Source organism: Pezoporus flaviventris, unplaced genomic scaffold (genome assembly GCF_033815535.1).
Source record: "Pezoporus flaviventris isolate CSIRO_AGI_PZ_B2104156 unplaced genomic scaffold, CSIRO_AGI_Pfla_v1 ptg000005l, whole genome shotgun sequence".
In the NCBI taxonomy this organism is placed as follows: Eukaryota; Metazoa; Chordata; class Aves; order Psittaciformes; family Psittacidae; genus Pezoporus; species Pezoporus flaviventris.
Window position 1 is genome coordinate 6,199,329 of NW_026892553.1, and position 13,877 is coordinate 6,213,205.

The following is a 13,877-nucleotide window of genomic DNA, read 5'->3' on the forward strand; positions in this document are numbered from 1 at the left end:
GACAGCACGACCACCGGCAGGACCAGGCAAGTGCTCTTACGGCTGCAGATGCCGTTAACATGATGCTCAGCCCCCTCTGAATTCCACCCTCTGCACAGGCACCATGCAGTGCTGGGAAGGAGCTCGTGGGGAGCCAGGCAAGAGCAGGAGATGAGGGCTAAAAGCGGCTGTTGACTTCACTCTCCCATGCGGGTGGAGGCGGTGGAGGTGGAGGGGGCAGCATTTATTTCCAGCTGCACTCATCTCAGTGCTGAGATTTTATAGCAAACAGCAGGAGGGGGGGAGTGGGGAGAACCAAAAAGGAAAACCGCAGAGACTTTGCAGGAAAACATGTTAAGGAAGAGGAGAAAAGTCGTTGTCATCATCACAGCCCTGAGACTTTGCTGCTGTTACTGGGGGGGGGGTTAAATATAACAAACCCCGATGCTACTGCAACTGTGTTTCTGCACAGGACACAAGTGTGGCCAAGGGAAATAAGGCCACTTGACCGAGCGGCACACGCTAATGTGTGCTAACGAAATGATGTTACAAAAGGCTGCTTGCAGAGAGCTGCCTCCTAATAAATGGGAAGTTTTTTTCCCTCCCTAAGATTATGTAATGTGTTCTTGCTGCTGCTGACTCATATTTTCCAAAATATATCTGGGAAGGAAAACATATGCACATGTGTTTTAATCTGTTCTGCTTCCCTCTGTATGTGAGAGAAATACATACGAAGACGCACAAGTGCCTGCGCATGTATGCACACATGTGCACGTTGCTGTGTGCAAGAATGGAAGAGGGACAGCCTGACACCTGCTCTAAAAAAATAGATTAAACCATCACCATTTTCTGGGGCAAAACACAGCAACTGTTTAACACAGGGAGTGTGGGAGGAGAACAAGAAACTGGGAAGCTAGAGGGGGAGATGGGAAAGCAAGACACAGTGGGCATGCGCTGCCTACAACCTCCAGCCAAGCCTGGGCTCTGGGGACCAGACACAGTCTCATACCGAGCTTAAAATCAAGCTGGGAAAATGGCTTTTGAGGCCACTGTGAGAAGCTGCAAAGAGCTGTGGGCTCAGAGTGGCATCCCATCTATCAGTACCTGGCTCGTCGGTACCACTCCTGCAGTGGGTGCTGAGTGTAGTGAGGCCAGTGCTTTCTGATAGATCTAGGGTCTTGATCCTGTGTGAATACACTTCCCAGGCTCCAGGAATCCACTGAGGAAGCCAGGCTCCTCCTGGCTGAAGACTGATAATTCAAAGGCAGTGGTTAGTCTTCAGCATACTTGCTTCCAGGCTGCAGGTCTGAGGTTTCATTTCTTTGCTCTGCACCTTCACACTTTAAATTCTTTCCAAAGGACCTTCAGATGCTTCTGCCAAGGCCTCGGTGTCCAGGGGATGGGATCGATCTCCTGCTGGGCTCCAGATGAGATATTCATCTACAATGGACCAGACTGAAAGTCCATCCTCATGTCAGCTCCTGATCATGAAACCAAGGCAGACGCTATGCTGCTGGGAGCTGAGCTCCCTCATAGCCCTGGCTGCCTGTGCCCATGGGGCTGGGGGCTCCCTGCGTGCCACCATGGTGCCAGGGAGATGGCTCACAGCAGACACGACCATCTTCCTCACCCACCTCCTCCTCTCACCTGTTTCAGCATGAGCACAGCACCCTGTGTCCCCACAGCCCTTCTCAATGGCACAGACACGTGACGCTGCCCCTGACCCTCTTCACTCTATAGGTACCTATGGAGAGAGAGGAGTCCTCCTACCCTCCTCCTCTATCACATAGGTTCACACAAACACACACTCCTACATGCAGGCACCATCAGTATTCTGTGTTTCAAGCACCCGGCTTTGCCTGTGTGCAGCACTACAGTAACACAATTCCAATTTAATACCTAAACCCACATCAGTCAGCTGCTGTTTAAAGGCTGCTCTTTCTTGTTTTACAGACACTTGAAAGCGTTTCATCTGGATTCAAACCCTCTGTCTATAATTGTTACTTTTAAACTTTATTCTCGGAGAACTTCACGAAAGACCAAACATCCAACGTGCCCAAAAGGCTTTGGAATAAACCTGAAAAACAAACATTAAAGATTGATCACACTTTTCCTAGATTATACTAAAACTGCAAAGCTCAACTAGATAAGGGAAGAGAGTTGCATCAAATTAATCGGCACCTTATCGAGCCAGGAAAAAAGAATTGTATCAAAACAGAAACGTCAGTGCATTGCCTATTAAGAAAAACCTGTTCAGATACGCTGAGTACAACACAGGAGAGCAGAAACATCAGAAACAGCACAGGGAATGTGGTCCATAGAAATCCTTTCACATGAACTGTTTTCTGATAATGCCAGCATTGGACCAATTTTACTTGACAAAACTTTCCTACAGATATACCCAGCAAGTTGTCCTACTGCTTATCAGTGGGTAAGAGACTGACCCTGAGGGTATTTCTCTACTTTACATTTGTGTAGCGGAGGCTATGCTGCATTTTTCAACCCTAAGAAACACCCCAACACACAGTTCGGATCTTCAAAATCCCTCGCTTTGACTGATTCTTCTCCCAGCATCTTTCCAGCATGAGCTGCAACCCCCTTCATGGCCAGAAACTCCGAGCTCCCACAAAGACCCAGGAATTGGCACCAGACGAACAACCCTCTGGTCAATACAGACACCCTCTGGTCAAACATCCCGAGTATCGAGAGGGAAGTGACACAAACAAACCTAATCAGCAACATCAGGGATGTTTGTCTGATGCCTGCTGAGGCTCTCTGGTAGCACAGGGCATGTCCGGGATGCTCAGGTACATCCCTGCCCATGTGGCAAACCCAATGACAGTTATCCTCATCATTCCAGGCAGGACCTACTCTGCAAAGGTCACACAGGGGAGCAGAGCTGGGGACAGAGGCCACAGCCTTAAGCAGCAGGACAGGCAGGCACGCTGCCTCCCACCAGCACCACTCTCTCCATCTACAGCAGTCCCCACTGCCCTGAAGCAAGAGCAGCCCAGACTTCGTGGTCAGGTCCTAGGGAAGGCAACAGGGCTTCAGGAACAGCTCAGAGCCGTCCACAGGATCCCAGTGTAAAGCAGCTTGCAGTGCAGCCCCTGCTTCACTTAGCTGGAGATGCTGCCTGAAATAGCAGCACAGCGTTGCCGGGAATCTATACCCTACGTTATACATGTCTTAGCTGACGCAAAATAAGGGGCAGGAGCTAAACCACATGGGACCTTCCACAGGGGCACGGACAGACCCTTCTGCTCCCAGAGTCTGCTCCCAAATCACCCCAAAGCTCCTGCTCCAGCTCCACCACTGCCCCGCACTGCCCTCTGACCACAGCATGCCTCAGTTTCCCCGGCTGTAATGTGAGCACACTCAAATAAGCACACTCCTGTGGAATCTGCTGTGTGAATAAACCAGAATCAGTCCAAATCTAGACCTAATTCTTTAAGTACCCCTTAAAGTGCTCCTTCACCCCTTTAGGCCCTCTTTAGGTAAAGCTCTCAGGCCTGCCCAATGCAATCACCACAGGAGAGCTCTGAGAGCTTCTTGCCCTGAGCTCGGCTGCCTTAGTGAACATGCCACCAGTGTGGTGCTTCCAAAACACAGGAATACTCCACAAAACTGGAGATAAGCAGTCAAGGCTGCATAGTCCATCACTGGTGAGGACAGCAGGGTTAGAGGCAACCATCCGTGGGCTCTTTCAGATGAAGACTCATTTCTACTCAGGAAAGAAATTCAACCATAACCAATAAACTAAACACAAATAACTCCTGGCTCCTCCAGCAGCTTTTCCTCCAGAGCATCTATTTTTAGTGAGAAGCATCAATCACCACGGCTTGCTGTCTACAACAGTTCCAACAGGCAAAGTCCTGCTGCACATAGTTGTGCCAACATGGGCACACACACGTCCACCAGAGCCACCATTCCTGCCTCCTGAGCAGAACAACAATGCTCCATGGCTGCAGAACACACCAGAAAAGGAAAACCAGGAACTGATGGGTCTCAGCTATGCCTCAATAATGGCATATATTCCTTTTCTAGAGCTGGGAAAGAGGAGTCACAAGATGGTGAAAGACTATGCCCAAGGCCATGCAGTGAACCAGTGGGAAAGCCAGGAACTATCCTCTGCCACCGCTGTAACCCCTGGCCAAGCACCCTCTGCACAACAGGACAATTATTACTCAGTGACTGACATCAGGGTGTCTTCCTGAGGTTTCCTAACTTGTGGTCATTGGAGAGTTCACATACAAGAGACAAATCCCTGCATTTTACCAGAATAGCTCTCATGACGTTTCACTGGAGATGCACATTGAGCACAAACATCACCCCCCGCTGAGAAAGAGACACATTGTGAATGTAAAGTAAGAAAGCCTCCCTCCCTCCTGTGAGCAACATACAGCACACACAGCTACAGCACAGGCATGACACATACCTACATGCAAGCACTGCACACAAAGAGCACTGGGTGTCCCCTCACAACCAGCACGCCTTAAATACAGCAACCAAAGGATGACAGCAAGATGGCATGAACAACACAGGAGAGTGGCTCCAGGCACAAATTAAAACAAAACCAAAGAAAACTTACATGGATTTGGGGCTATTTCCCTTCACACATTACACACAAGCAGCTGGGCTGCGTACTGATACCTTATCCAAAAAGGAGTATAAGCACATAATGCAAAGCAATGGGGGCAGGAGTCAGGTGAACATGAAGCTCTCAGCAACAGTCAGGTATGGGATGAGAAAGCACCTCTGCATTCCCACAGCAGGGCTCACACTGGGCACATCTTCATTCACTACAAAACAGAAGCGAGTGCTGTGCTGCGGCCATCCTGGGTGAAAATCCAAAGGGAAGGGCAGGAAAGGGCCATCAAGTCAGAGACCTCCGCGCTGCCCCAGCCCCCTTTTAACTTGTGTGAGATTTAACACAGAGGTGGGGAATAGCCAGGGTGAGGGAGGAAGCCTTTCAAAACCCAAAAGGGATCCCTCTTATTAGGCTTAAATAAAGCATTTAGAATCACAGGGATCATCCTGACACACATGCCGTTTCCAAAGCACCCAAAGAGGGTAAAATGCACCTTCCCCATGGCAAGTAGGGGGCCTGAATCTGTAAGACAGCGGCTCGCTGCTCGGGAGGAATGGACTTTTTATGGACTGTGTGGAATAGGGTTGCTATGATACAGTCAGAGGCATTTCCATGAATCCTGTGGCAAATAACACTGAATCCTGCTTAAGCAGACAAACAGCAAGGCAGGTTTCCCATCACCCAGCCTCAGCAAATACACAGGAACAACCACTGAAAGAGATTTTATGCATTATAAAGATGCTATTTGCATACAAATGACTATTTTTTCTTTGGGGCCATACTTTCCAGAGGGTCAGTGCTTGGATTAATTCAGAGGAATGAGCCCTCTTCCCAATCCCTGGGCTTGAGCATCCCCACAAACATGAAGAACTCAATGTTCACTGACAGGGGGAGTTATGGAGCTGACTTACCCCCAGGAACCCTGAAACAACCAGCCACATACATGACCCAAATCGTCCCACAGAGCTCAGGGAGAAAGAAGCCTCCGCTACATGTTTGTGCACTATAAAATACCTACACCCCAAATTTCACAAGCACAGTCACTTGTGAGGACAGGGGATCTACTGGAAGTGACCAGGAAAGCTGTCGCCCCAAACAGCTGCTCATACAGAAGGGCATGGACAGAGCTGCTCCTGAAAGCCTGGAAGGACAGAACTGTTTAACCCAGTGGGAAACAGAGAATCAGAGGTGGAGAACTACACAAACAGGGCTGGGGTAGATGGCTCGAGGCCTCTTTGAAAAGGTGGCCACTGAGGACTGGGGGTGGGAAACACAGACCAGCCCTTGCTCACTGTTCAGCTCATTTCCTCTCTTTCCCTCAGAAGCCCAACACGAAACCTGATACAACAGGAACGGTGCTGCTACAATAACAAAGTTTTCTGCTCCCAACTTTCAGGCTCCTATTGCTCTGCACAAACTGGCTTTCCCAGCCTTTGGGAGGATAACAGGCGAGAGAGTATTAATAAAGTCATGTTAATTCTCTCAAGCATATTCCATCATGGCAAAAACCATGTTCCCAGTGCTTCGCTCCCCGGGAAGCTGAGCACGCTCAGCACCCACGTCCTCCCCATGCATCCACTGCGCAAAGATCCCCTAGGAGCACACACACAGCTCCACCAAGGGACCCGAAGGTCCCATCAGGTCCCAACACACGCAGTTACACACCCTGTGCACACACACACCTCCCAAATATCACCCGAGAAGCGCACACTCCGGATCAAGGAATGCACTTTGCATGCGCTAGAAAACCACGTCGCGTACTGAGTGTTCCTCATAGAAACCTTACTGAAGGGGAAACCTCCATACCAGAGAGCAAACCTTGAGGAAAATTACATCCCATTTTTAACTCGCTCTTTTGTTTGGATTTTCCTCTCATTTTTCCACCCTTATTCCTCCAAATCACTGTGTCGCTTGAAACCATTCCCCTGAAGGGATTGTGTTGGCTGCTGTTTGATTGATTCCCTTTTCCATGGTGATCTTCGCTCATTTATCCTGTTTCCAGGTGATTCTGCAACCTATAAAACTAATGACATACGATAGCTAACAGTGCTCTGTGCTCATTTATTGTATTTCCAGGAGATTCTGCAACCTATAAAACTAATGGTATACGATAGCTAAGAGGAAAACAAAGCAAATTTGAGCTGTTTAACAACCCAAACCATCCTCATCATCAGAGCCATCATTTTTTGTTTAATAAAAAGAATATTCCCTCCATCTCTTCTGAAGCGAAGCCAATGCCTCTTGCACAGAGAGCTACAAGTGAAGAGGGGCAAACAGAGCCAGCAGGCACCGGAGCGTCTTCGCTGCGCTTCTAACGGGTCTTCTACTCATGAACATGGGCTGCTGCCACTAAACCCTTCGTGTCAGCTTTGGGGGCTGACTGTCACTACCCCAGCACACAGGGAAATGTTATTTACAGCTAAAGCCACTTTGAAAGTGCCAGATTTGCAGCATTTAACTGCATTTCCAACCATGCCCCCGATCAAAACCAGCTCCTAAGCTCAGCTATGCATTTAACTTGCAGCAGACAGACTCTCACGTGGCAGTAACTACATGTCTCCAAGTTCCAGCCATGTCTTCATCAATCAGTTCATGATTATTTGGGTTTGCCCCATTAGAGTAGTACATCAAATGAGTAACAGACAGCTGGAATTAGCATGAACTGGTTAAATTATCACACGCAGTATGATGCCAGTGAACATCAGCAAGAGATGGAAACATTTCCAAACTGTCACTATTTTGGTTTGAGCGATTCTGTTTTTTCCAGAGGGGAAAATAAAACATAATACATAAAAAACTTCTCAACATTTCTAACAGAGACATATTTTCAAGAGGAAAAGCCATTTCTCTCTCCAGACATTCCCTTCATATCCTCTCTAAACTTCATGCACTGCCACTGGAAGCCCCCGTCAGCTCCTGAGCAGTAAACACTGCAGTTCTGGTCTCCACAGAAGGACCTCTAACTACTGGACACCTTTTCAGCAAGCCCGTAATATACAACTTGGCACTTCATTTTCAAGAAAATCAATGTAAATAAAGTCACCCAAAGAACCTGTCTCAAAATCTTGTTATCCTTGAGGTGGGCAAAGATTTTTCTTACATACATTACCAAAAATTATATAGATACACACACACACGTACAGATACAGGGAAGGAAAGAAAGGCAAAATAGACTCTCTAGAGAAATCAAAGCAAACCCCAACCCCTCCGTATCTGATGCTTTAGCAAAGAAAAACAAAGCATGCATCCCCCTTTTCCTCTTTGATCCCTCCTTCCCAATGTGCAGAGATAGAAACCACATACAAACAGGAAAAAACCCCACCGGATTACGTTTCAGTCCCCCTCTCATCTTTAAAGAAAGAAGCAGCTACATCAGTGTGGCCGTAGAATTTGGAGGCTTTAGGACTGACTATTGAGAAATTAAGTCAGAGCATCAAGCAACACAGATGAATCAAGTCCAATTTCTCTCCCTTTTTTTTTTCTGTGGCTGAATGTTATTTTAGCAAGGATTTAATCCTCTCACAGGATTTCTCATCTCCCCCCCCCCCAAAAAAAAAACCATCCAGAACTCAATTCAATTGCAAACACCAGCATCTCTCACCTGGCAGCTACATGGTTACTCAGATACTGCACATTAACTGCTTGCTAGAAATATCACACAAAATGACTTATTATTCACTGGAGCCCCCATTTTAAAGGAAGCAAACAACCCAGCCCGTGCTTACCACAGAAAGATATTTTCACTCTGCTTCTAACTAAACCAGGAACAGCTCTATCTCACCAGCACAGAATGATAGAGGAATGGATTACTATTATTTATCACATTTAAAACCCAGGCAAAAGCAGCTACACTTACAGGCATACTTAAAAGACAAGACATGACAAAAGATTTAGGGAGAGATAATATACCAACGTCATACATATCACAGCGAGGCCATGTTGAAGCTCAACGCGTTTCCCCCCTCAGTAAGCAATCTCTCTCTGTCTCTCTCTCTCTCGCCTTTCTCTCGCGCTCTCGCGCTCGCTCTTGCTCTCTTGTTGAATTGCTACTGGTAGTAGTAGTAGCCCCCAACAGCTCAGGAGAAAAAATCCATTAACGAGTGCCCAGGAAGAACATGAGTATGACATTCACAAGCAATAGCACCACGATCACTGCAAAAACGACCACCGTTTGAACATCCAAGGTCATGGTGCAATGCAGAACACTGTAGTGTTCAAGATGTGGGGCTGGTAGATTTGGAGAAGTCAACCTCTGCTCTGTAAGACTGTCCATACATCCACCATGCTAGAATAGAGGAGAAAACTGTTCCTGGTTTTGGTTTTTGCTCGTAATGCTTTGTGGTCTGCTTAGTTTCTCCCCCTATCTGCTTGTCTCTAGCTCATTCTGGAGCCCGCTAAGTGAAGCATCATCACAACCCGTGAGCACTTAAGATGCAAAATCCTTCCTTTAGGAGAAGAAAGCGAGCGCTGTCTGCAAGCTTCTCCCTCGCTCTCTTCCCCCCTCTCTCCCGGTCTCTCTCTTGCTGGCTGGCTTGCTTTTTAATTCGTCAAGCCAGTGCAGATAAGGAGCCTGTGTGAGTGTGACAGCTCTGCAAGCTGCTGCGGCTGCATCTCTCGGAGAGGAGCGAGGCGGACCCTTGCGCATACAAATCAGCTCCGGTGACCAGGCAGTGAAGGGATCCTGGCTGTCACTCAAACGCAGGAGGAAGCGCTGGCTCCATAAATATGCGACTCTTCCGCCCGCCGTGGCAGGGGCACCGCGCACGCAGGTTCTTCCCCTCTGCTCCTGCGGTTGTTCGGGGCCGGGAGCCGGCGGATGCCAACGCTGAGCTCCGGGAAGGCGGCTCCGGACTTTGTGTGCGGCGCAGCTCCCGCCGCTCCGTGCGCAGGGACTCGTCTGTCCGCCTGCGCCCGGCTTCGCGTGGAAAATAAACCCCGGCAAACAGAGCCGGTGCTGGTGGGAGCCTGCTCAGAACAGGAAGGGGAGCAGGAGAGGGGGCAGGAGATGGAGCGGGGAAGAAAGGAACAAAAAGGCAGCCCCTGGTGACTTGGGAATTCGCTGTGATTTAACATGGGAATTCTGCAGGAGAATCGCTTTTTATCTCAGGGTAATACATCATCACATCATAAATCTATCGCGCAGTCTCTAACCTCAGCACTGGGCTTCTCTGTGTTAAGAGTTAAACTGAATGCCTGTTTTACAGAGATGTATAAAAGGGGGGTGGAGGGGACGACAGGACGGGGAAATTCATTCCTTCTCCATTCCTATGGTAAATCCACGCATGCACCCAGGGCTGATGGTCCAGGTGGCAGCTGCTATCCCAAACCTCGCTTTCAGATCCCAGAACCAGCAGTTACCTTAGAGAAGCATCACACACACACAGAGTGATGTGCCCAGCTGGGAAAAGCAAATGATTCCACAAATACAGAAATGGTGCCAGTGCATGTACATTAAGCACCGAATTGTGCATACAGGGGCTGATCACCAGCACCTTCTAGGAAACCTGCTCCTTTGAACACACCCGGGACAGTCACACACAGGCCAACATGCACCAAACAAGGTTGTTCTCCAGGAGCGAACAGCAAGAGTTCAGGAGGAATTGCATGTTAAAACCTGAACAGGCAGGGCCTAGATTTGACTCGCCTTTTTCCCATCATAGCATCCTTACAGGGCACTCGGAGAAGGGACAAGCAGGATTATGCTCCTACTCCAGTCACCATTCAAACCAATGCTAAACCCAGCTGCTTACTGCAAGGTGTATTTCATTTTCCTTCCTCTGCTCTATGGCTTGCTGAGCACTCCCTCAGATGCAGCAGGCTTCTACATCCACCCCACACCACCAAAGGAGAGACAGTGTCTGGTGAGTGAGGGCTGAGTGTCTCAGCCTCCACTGAGGCCCAGTGCTTGTGAAGACCAATGCTCACTCCATGCTCCATCCTCCTCTTTTCTGACTCCCCTGTAGCACATGAGGGCTGTGATGTGCCCACAGACACGGGGTGAGTTGTGTTGAGCACTGTTAAATAAGAACAGTTTGGGTTAACCAGGTAGTTCCTTTTCTTCTCTTTTTCCTTCAGTGTGATAACTGAAAGCCACAGGCTGCCTCTCAGCAACCGAGACCCCTGCTCTGTTCAAGCAGAGAATTTCTCACTCAGGAGGACAGTGAAAGGTGATTTTTTCACCTGTATATTGATAAGCTGCTGTAACAGGCAGGAAGCCCCATTAGCACATATGTCCAGATGATGGATCTGCCTGATCATCAGCATCCACACCTGCATCTCCTATCAAGGACGCATTTTTGGATAGCCAGCCTGTCTAATGCAATTTCAGACTAATCAGAATAGAAAACATAAATTAGATGTGGAGCATTTATTACTGTTACAATCCTTTCCCAAAACAGTGCAGGCAATTTTCCAAAAGCCAAGCCTAACCTCCCACAAATATCTAGGAACTCCCAGTTTCAGTCTCAGTAATAGCAGTGACCTCTCCAAAACATACAACGGGCCCAAATTTAGAGGCATCTTTATGTCCAGTTCATCTTTTCCTCTGAACTGCAACGAGCACAGAAGGAGCCTAGGTTAGACCCAGCCTCAGATCCAGCCTTACTCATACAGGAGGCACAGCAGAGATATTCCCCCTGCCCACAGCAGCCCGGGGGAGTCGGCAGACACCTTCACAGCCACAGCCCATCCCTCGCTTTGATCTGTGCTGTTTGTGTCCTCTTAATGCCAGCAATGGGATGTGACCACAGGGTATCAAGGCAGATTCCGCTGAGCCTTTGCATATAGACAGAGGGAGTGAAAATTAGGCAGGTAAAAGCAGCAGAGGCCTAAGAAATATCCAGAAAAAAGGTGCAGTAGCTACCACACATGCTCAATAGCTACTTCCGTAGCTGAAGCAGAGGATTTCATCACAAGCAATGTGCCTGGCAGGTCTCAGGCAGTCACTCTGCAAGAGCTGAACCAGTCACAGCACAGGGGAGGGAAGAGACTATAAATAGAGGCGGCGGAGCCACCCCCTGCCTGCTGCAGGCAGGAGGTCCCCCCGATCCCGCTCACCTCCATCAGTTCCTGCGTCACCAGCGGCTGTGCCCAGCCCGGCTGCCGGCGCTGCCGCAGCCCCGGGTCCGGTACAGCATCCTTCTCCCTTGTCCTGCTTCACAGCAAACACCCCGAAGGATCGTGGGGTGCCCCATCCACATACATGTGTATGTGAATGAGGGGTGCCCCATCCACATACACGAGAATATCCAGTGAAAGCTGTGTATCAGCCACCAAGAGTGATCAGCACAGATTTACTGCATCAAAGCTTCTTTCTAAATGATAGTCACAGTATTCCCAATAGTACTTGCTGCTTTATGCCATTTGCTATGCCTTCTGCATGTACCAAATGTTAATTCTACTACAAAAATGGATGGTACCTTCTCTTCGAAGCCTCAGAAAGAACACCTACACATCAGGGCTTTATATAAAACCACCACAGGGTTTTTAACTCCATGCAATGCTTTCTGAAAAGTTTCCTCTAACCTTCGGTAAAGCTGAGCTGAGGAACAAGAAAAGATTTGTTCCAGTTACATAAAATACCACCTCCCCTCCCAGTACAGCACATGCCCTGACACTAGAGCAGCTTGCAGGAGCACAGTAATGCAAGATCAGCGCTGGCTTCTTCTGTATCAGAAAACAGATCTGAACCCCAGCACCTCTCCAGCAGCACATTAACTAAGGAAGGAGCCAGGGCTTCCACTAATACATCACTTACACGTCTATGTAGACAAAACCTGTATATATATATACATAGATACGTTTATACCCCAAATAACAGACAAATCAGAAGGGCCCCTACAAGAACATTAATTACAACATGGTAATTTTGAGTCAAGCTTCTGATGCCAACTCTTCAGTCCTTACGTGTGTGCAACACATTGGGCTCAGACTTGTGACCACGACTCCCTCCAATGGATGTCTCCAGCAAGTAGCACAACCCTGAAGCACTACTTCCACCTGAACAAATACAGCTCTACTCAGGAGTGAGGATTTACAATTTGGATGCTTAAAGATCTCACATTCCACCCCCACTGAAAGGGACACCATCCCCACGTTAGCTGGCAGGATCATCCCGCGGTATTGTGGCTGAACAGGGTTTCAGCTCCAATTCCCTGTTCTGCCCCGTGTGGGCAGGAGATGGGAACTGCTCCTCTATTCCCAGTCCCCTCTGCTGGGCACTCACTGACCCCACCAGGCATCACATGGGGTTTGAGTCACAGACTCCATTAGAGATTATAAAACCATCAAATTAAAATCTGGCCAGGAATTAAGGTCAGGGTTTCACAGATTAAAGGCCAGTGGGATTATCATTTGCTAACTTTCCAAACGGGAGGATTTTCTTAAACCAGGACTTGCCTCTTTTTCCCTTCTCTTCACAGCCTGTCTGACATAGAGTCCTCTTTATCCCATCCTTCAGCCAGATGGGGATGCACCAAGCCTATGAGCTGCAGAGCTGCTGCAAAGGACAGTTTTGTTCTGAATAATCTTCATTATCTTGTATGTTCATTGACTGGCTTCACAGGAAGCTTTGAAAATCCCCAAATGCCTAAAGTTCCTTACCCAAACTGAGGTATGGAGAAAGATTTTTTGGCAGTTAAAAGATTATTTTTCCAGTCACCTTGCCTGTCCACTCCATCCTCAACAGGAAAGCTTCCTCGCTGTCCACATCAACCTGGGACTTTGTTACAGTAATTCCCTTTACTTCCTTCTTTCATCCTTTTTCCTTTACGCTACACATCTCCCTTAGAAGCTTTTATTTCACCTCACCCCCTGCCCCAGTCCTCCCTTCCGCAGCAGCTCAAGGGTCCTCTACCATAGAGACACACCAGAAACAAAGCGCTGTGGTGGCTGGAGCAAGCACAGCTCCTTCCAGCATTGTCCACACTAACCACACAACACGAGTTAGCAAATTCACAGCACAGCTAGACAAGAAATGATTCATTTACAGAACTAACAAAAATACAATCACAGAGAGACAAAGAGGGAAGAAGGAGAGGTGGGCAAGAATAAGATGATGATCTCCAAAGCTGCTGAGGCATAAACAGACTTCAGAGGAGGAACTGTATGAGAAAAGGCTGAGTCGAGAGCCTGCAAAGCAGTGAAATGAAAGGGAAGGTGGATGGGGAAAACAAAAATGAGAATTTCACCAAAAGATGGGAAGCATCACCCTGACATCTACACCTTACCCTTGGTAGATACGCTATATACAGATACACATTGCTCAGGGAAGCTGTAGTGGTAAATTCTTACCCATTCCTCACCAGTT

At 48.2% G+C, this 13,877-nt stretch overlaps 2 protein-coding genes across 12 annotated transcripts in view; both read right to left on the reverse strand.

The window, feature by feature from the left end:
• ARHGEF9 (Cdc42 guanine nucleotide exchange factor 9) overlaps positions 1 to 13,877 on the reverse strand; it is a 189,483-nt gene that overhangs the window by 93,146 nt on the left and 82,460 nt on the right. Inside the window, exon 1 of one of the 11 annotated variants that reach the window (XM_061445832.1) lies at positions 8,491 to 8,630. The exons of 8 other annotated variants lie outside the window; for them this stretch is intronic. Coding sequence is in view for 2 of the 3 variants with exons in the window: in XM_061445831.1 (XP_061301815.1) it covers positions 8,484 to 8,492 (9 nt within the window). In the remaining variant the exon portion in view is untranslated. Of the gene's footprint in view, positions 1 to 8,479; positions 8,631 to 13,877 lie in introns of those variants that run through there. 2 more of the 11 variants (XM_061445831.1, XM_061445830.1) reach the window with 2 other exon arrangements.
• Positions 8,643 to 9,412, reverse strand: LOC133265385 (uncharacterized). Its single transcript, XM_061445854.1, has one exon. It carries the CDS (start codon positions 8,841 to 8,843, stop codon positions 8,664 to 8,666), a length of 180 nt encoding a protein of 59 aa, XP_061301838.1. The 5' UTR covers positions 8,844 to 9,412; the 3' UTR covers positions 8,643 to 8,663.

Coding starts and splice junctions, on each gene's coding strand:
- LOC133265385 (XM_061445854.1), bottom strand. CDS start 8,843: ATGGACAGTCTTACAGAGCAGAGGTTGACTTCTCCAAATCTACCAGCC.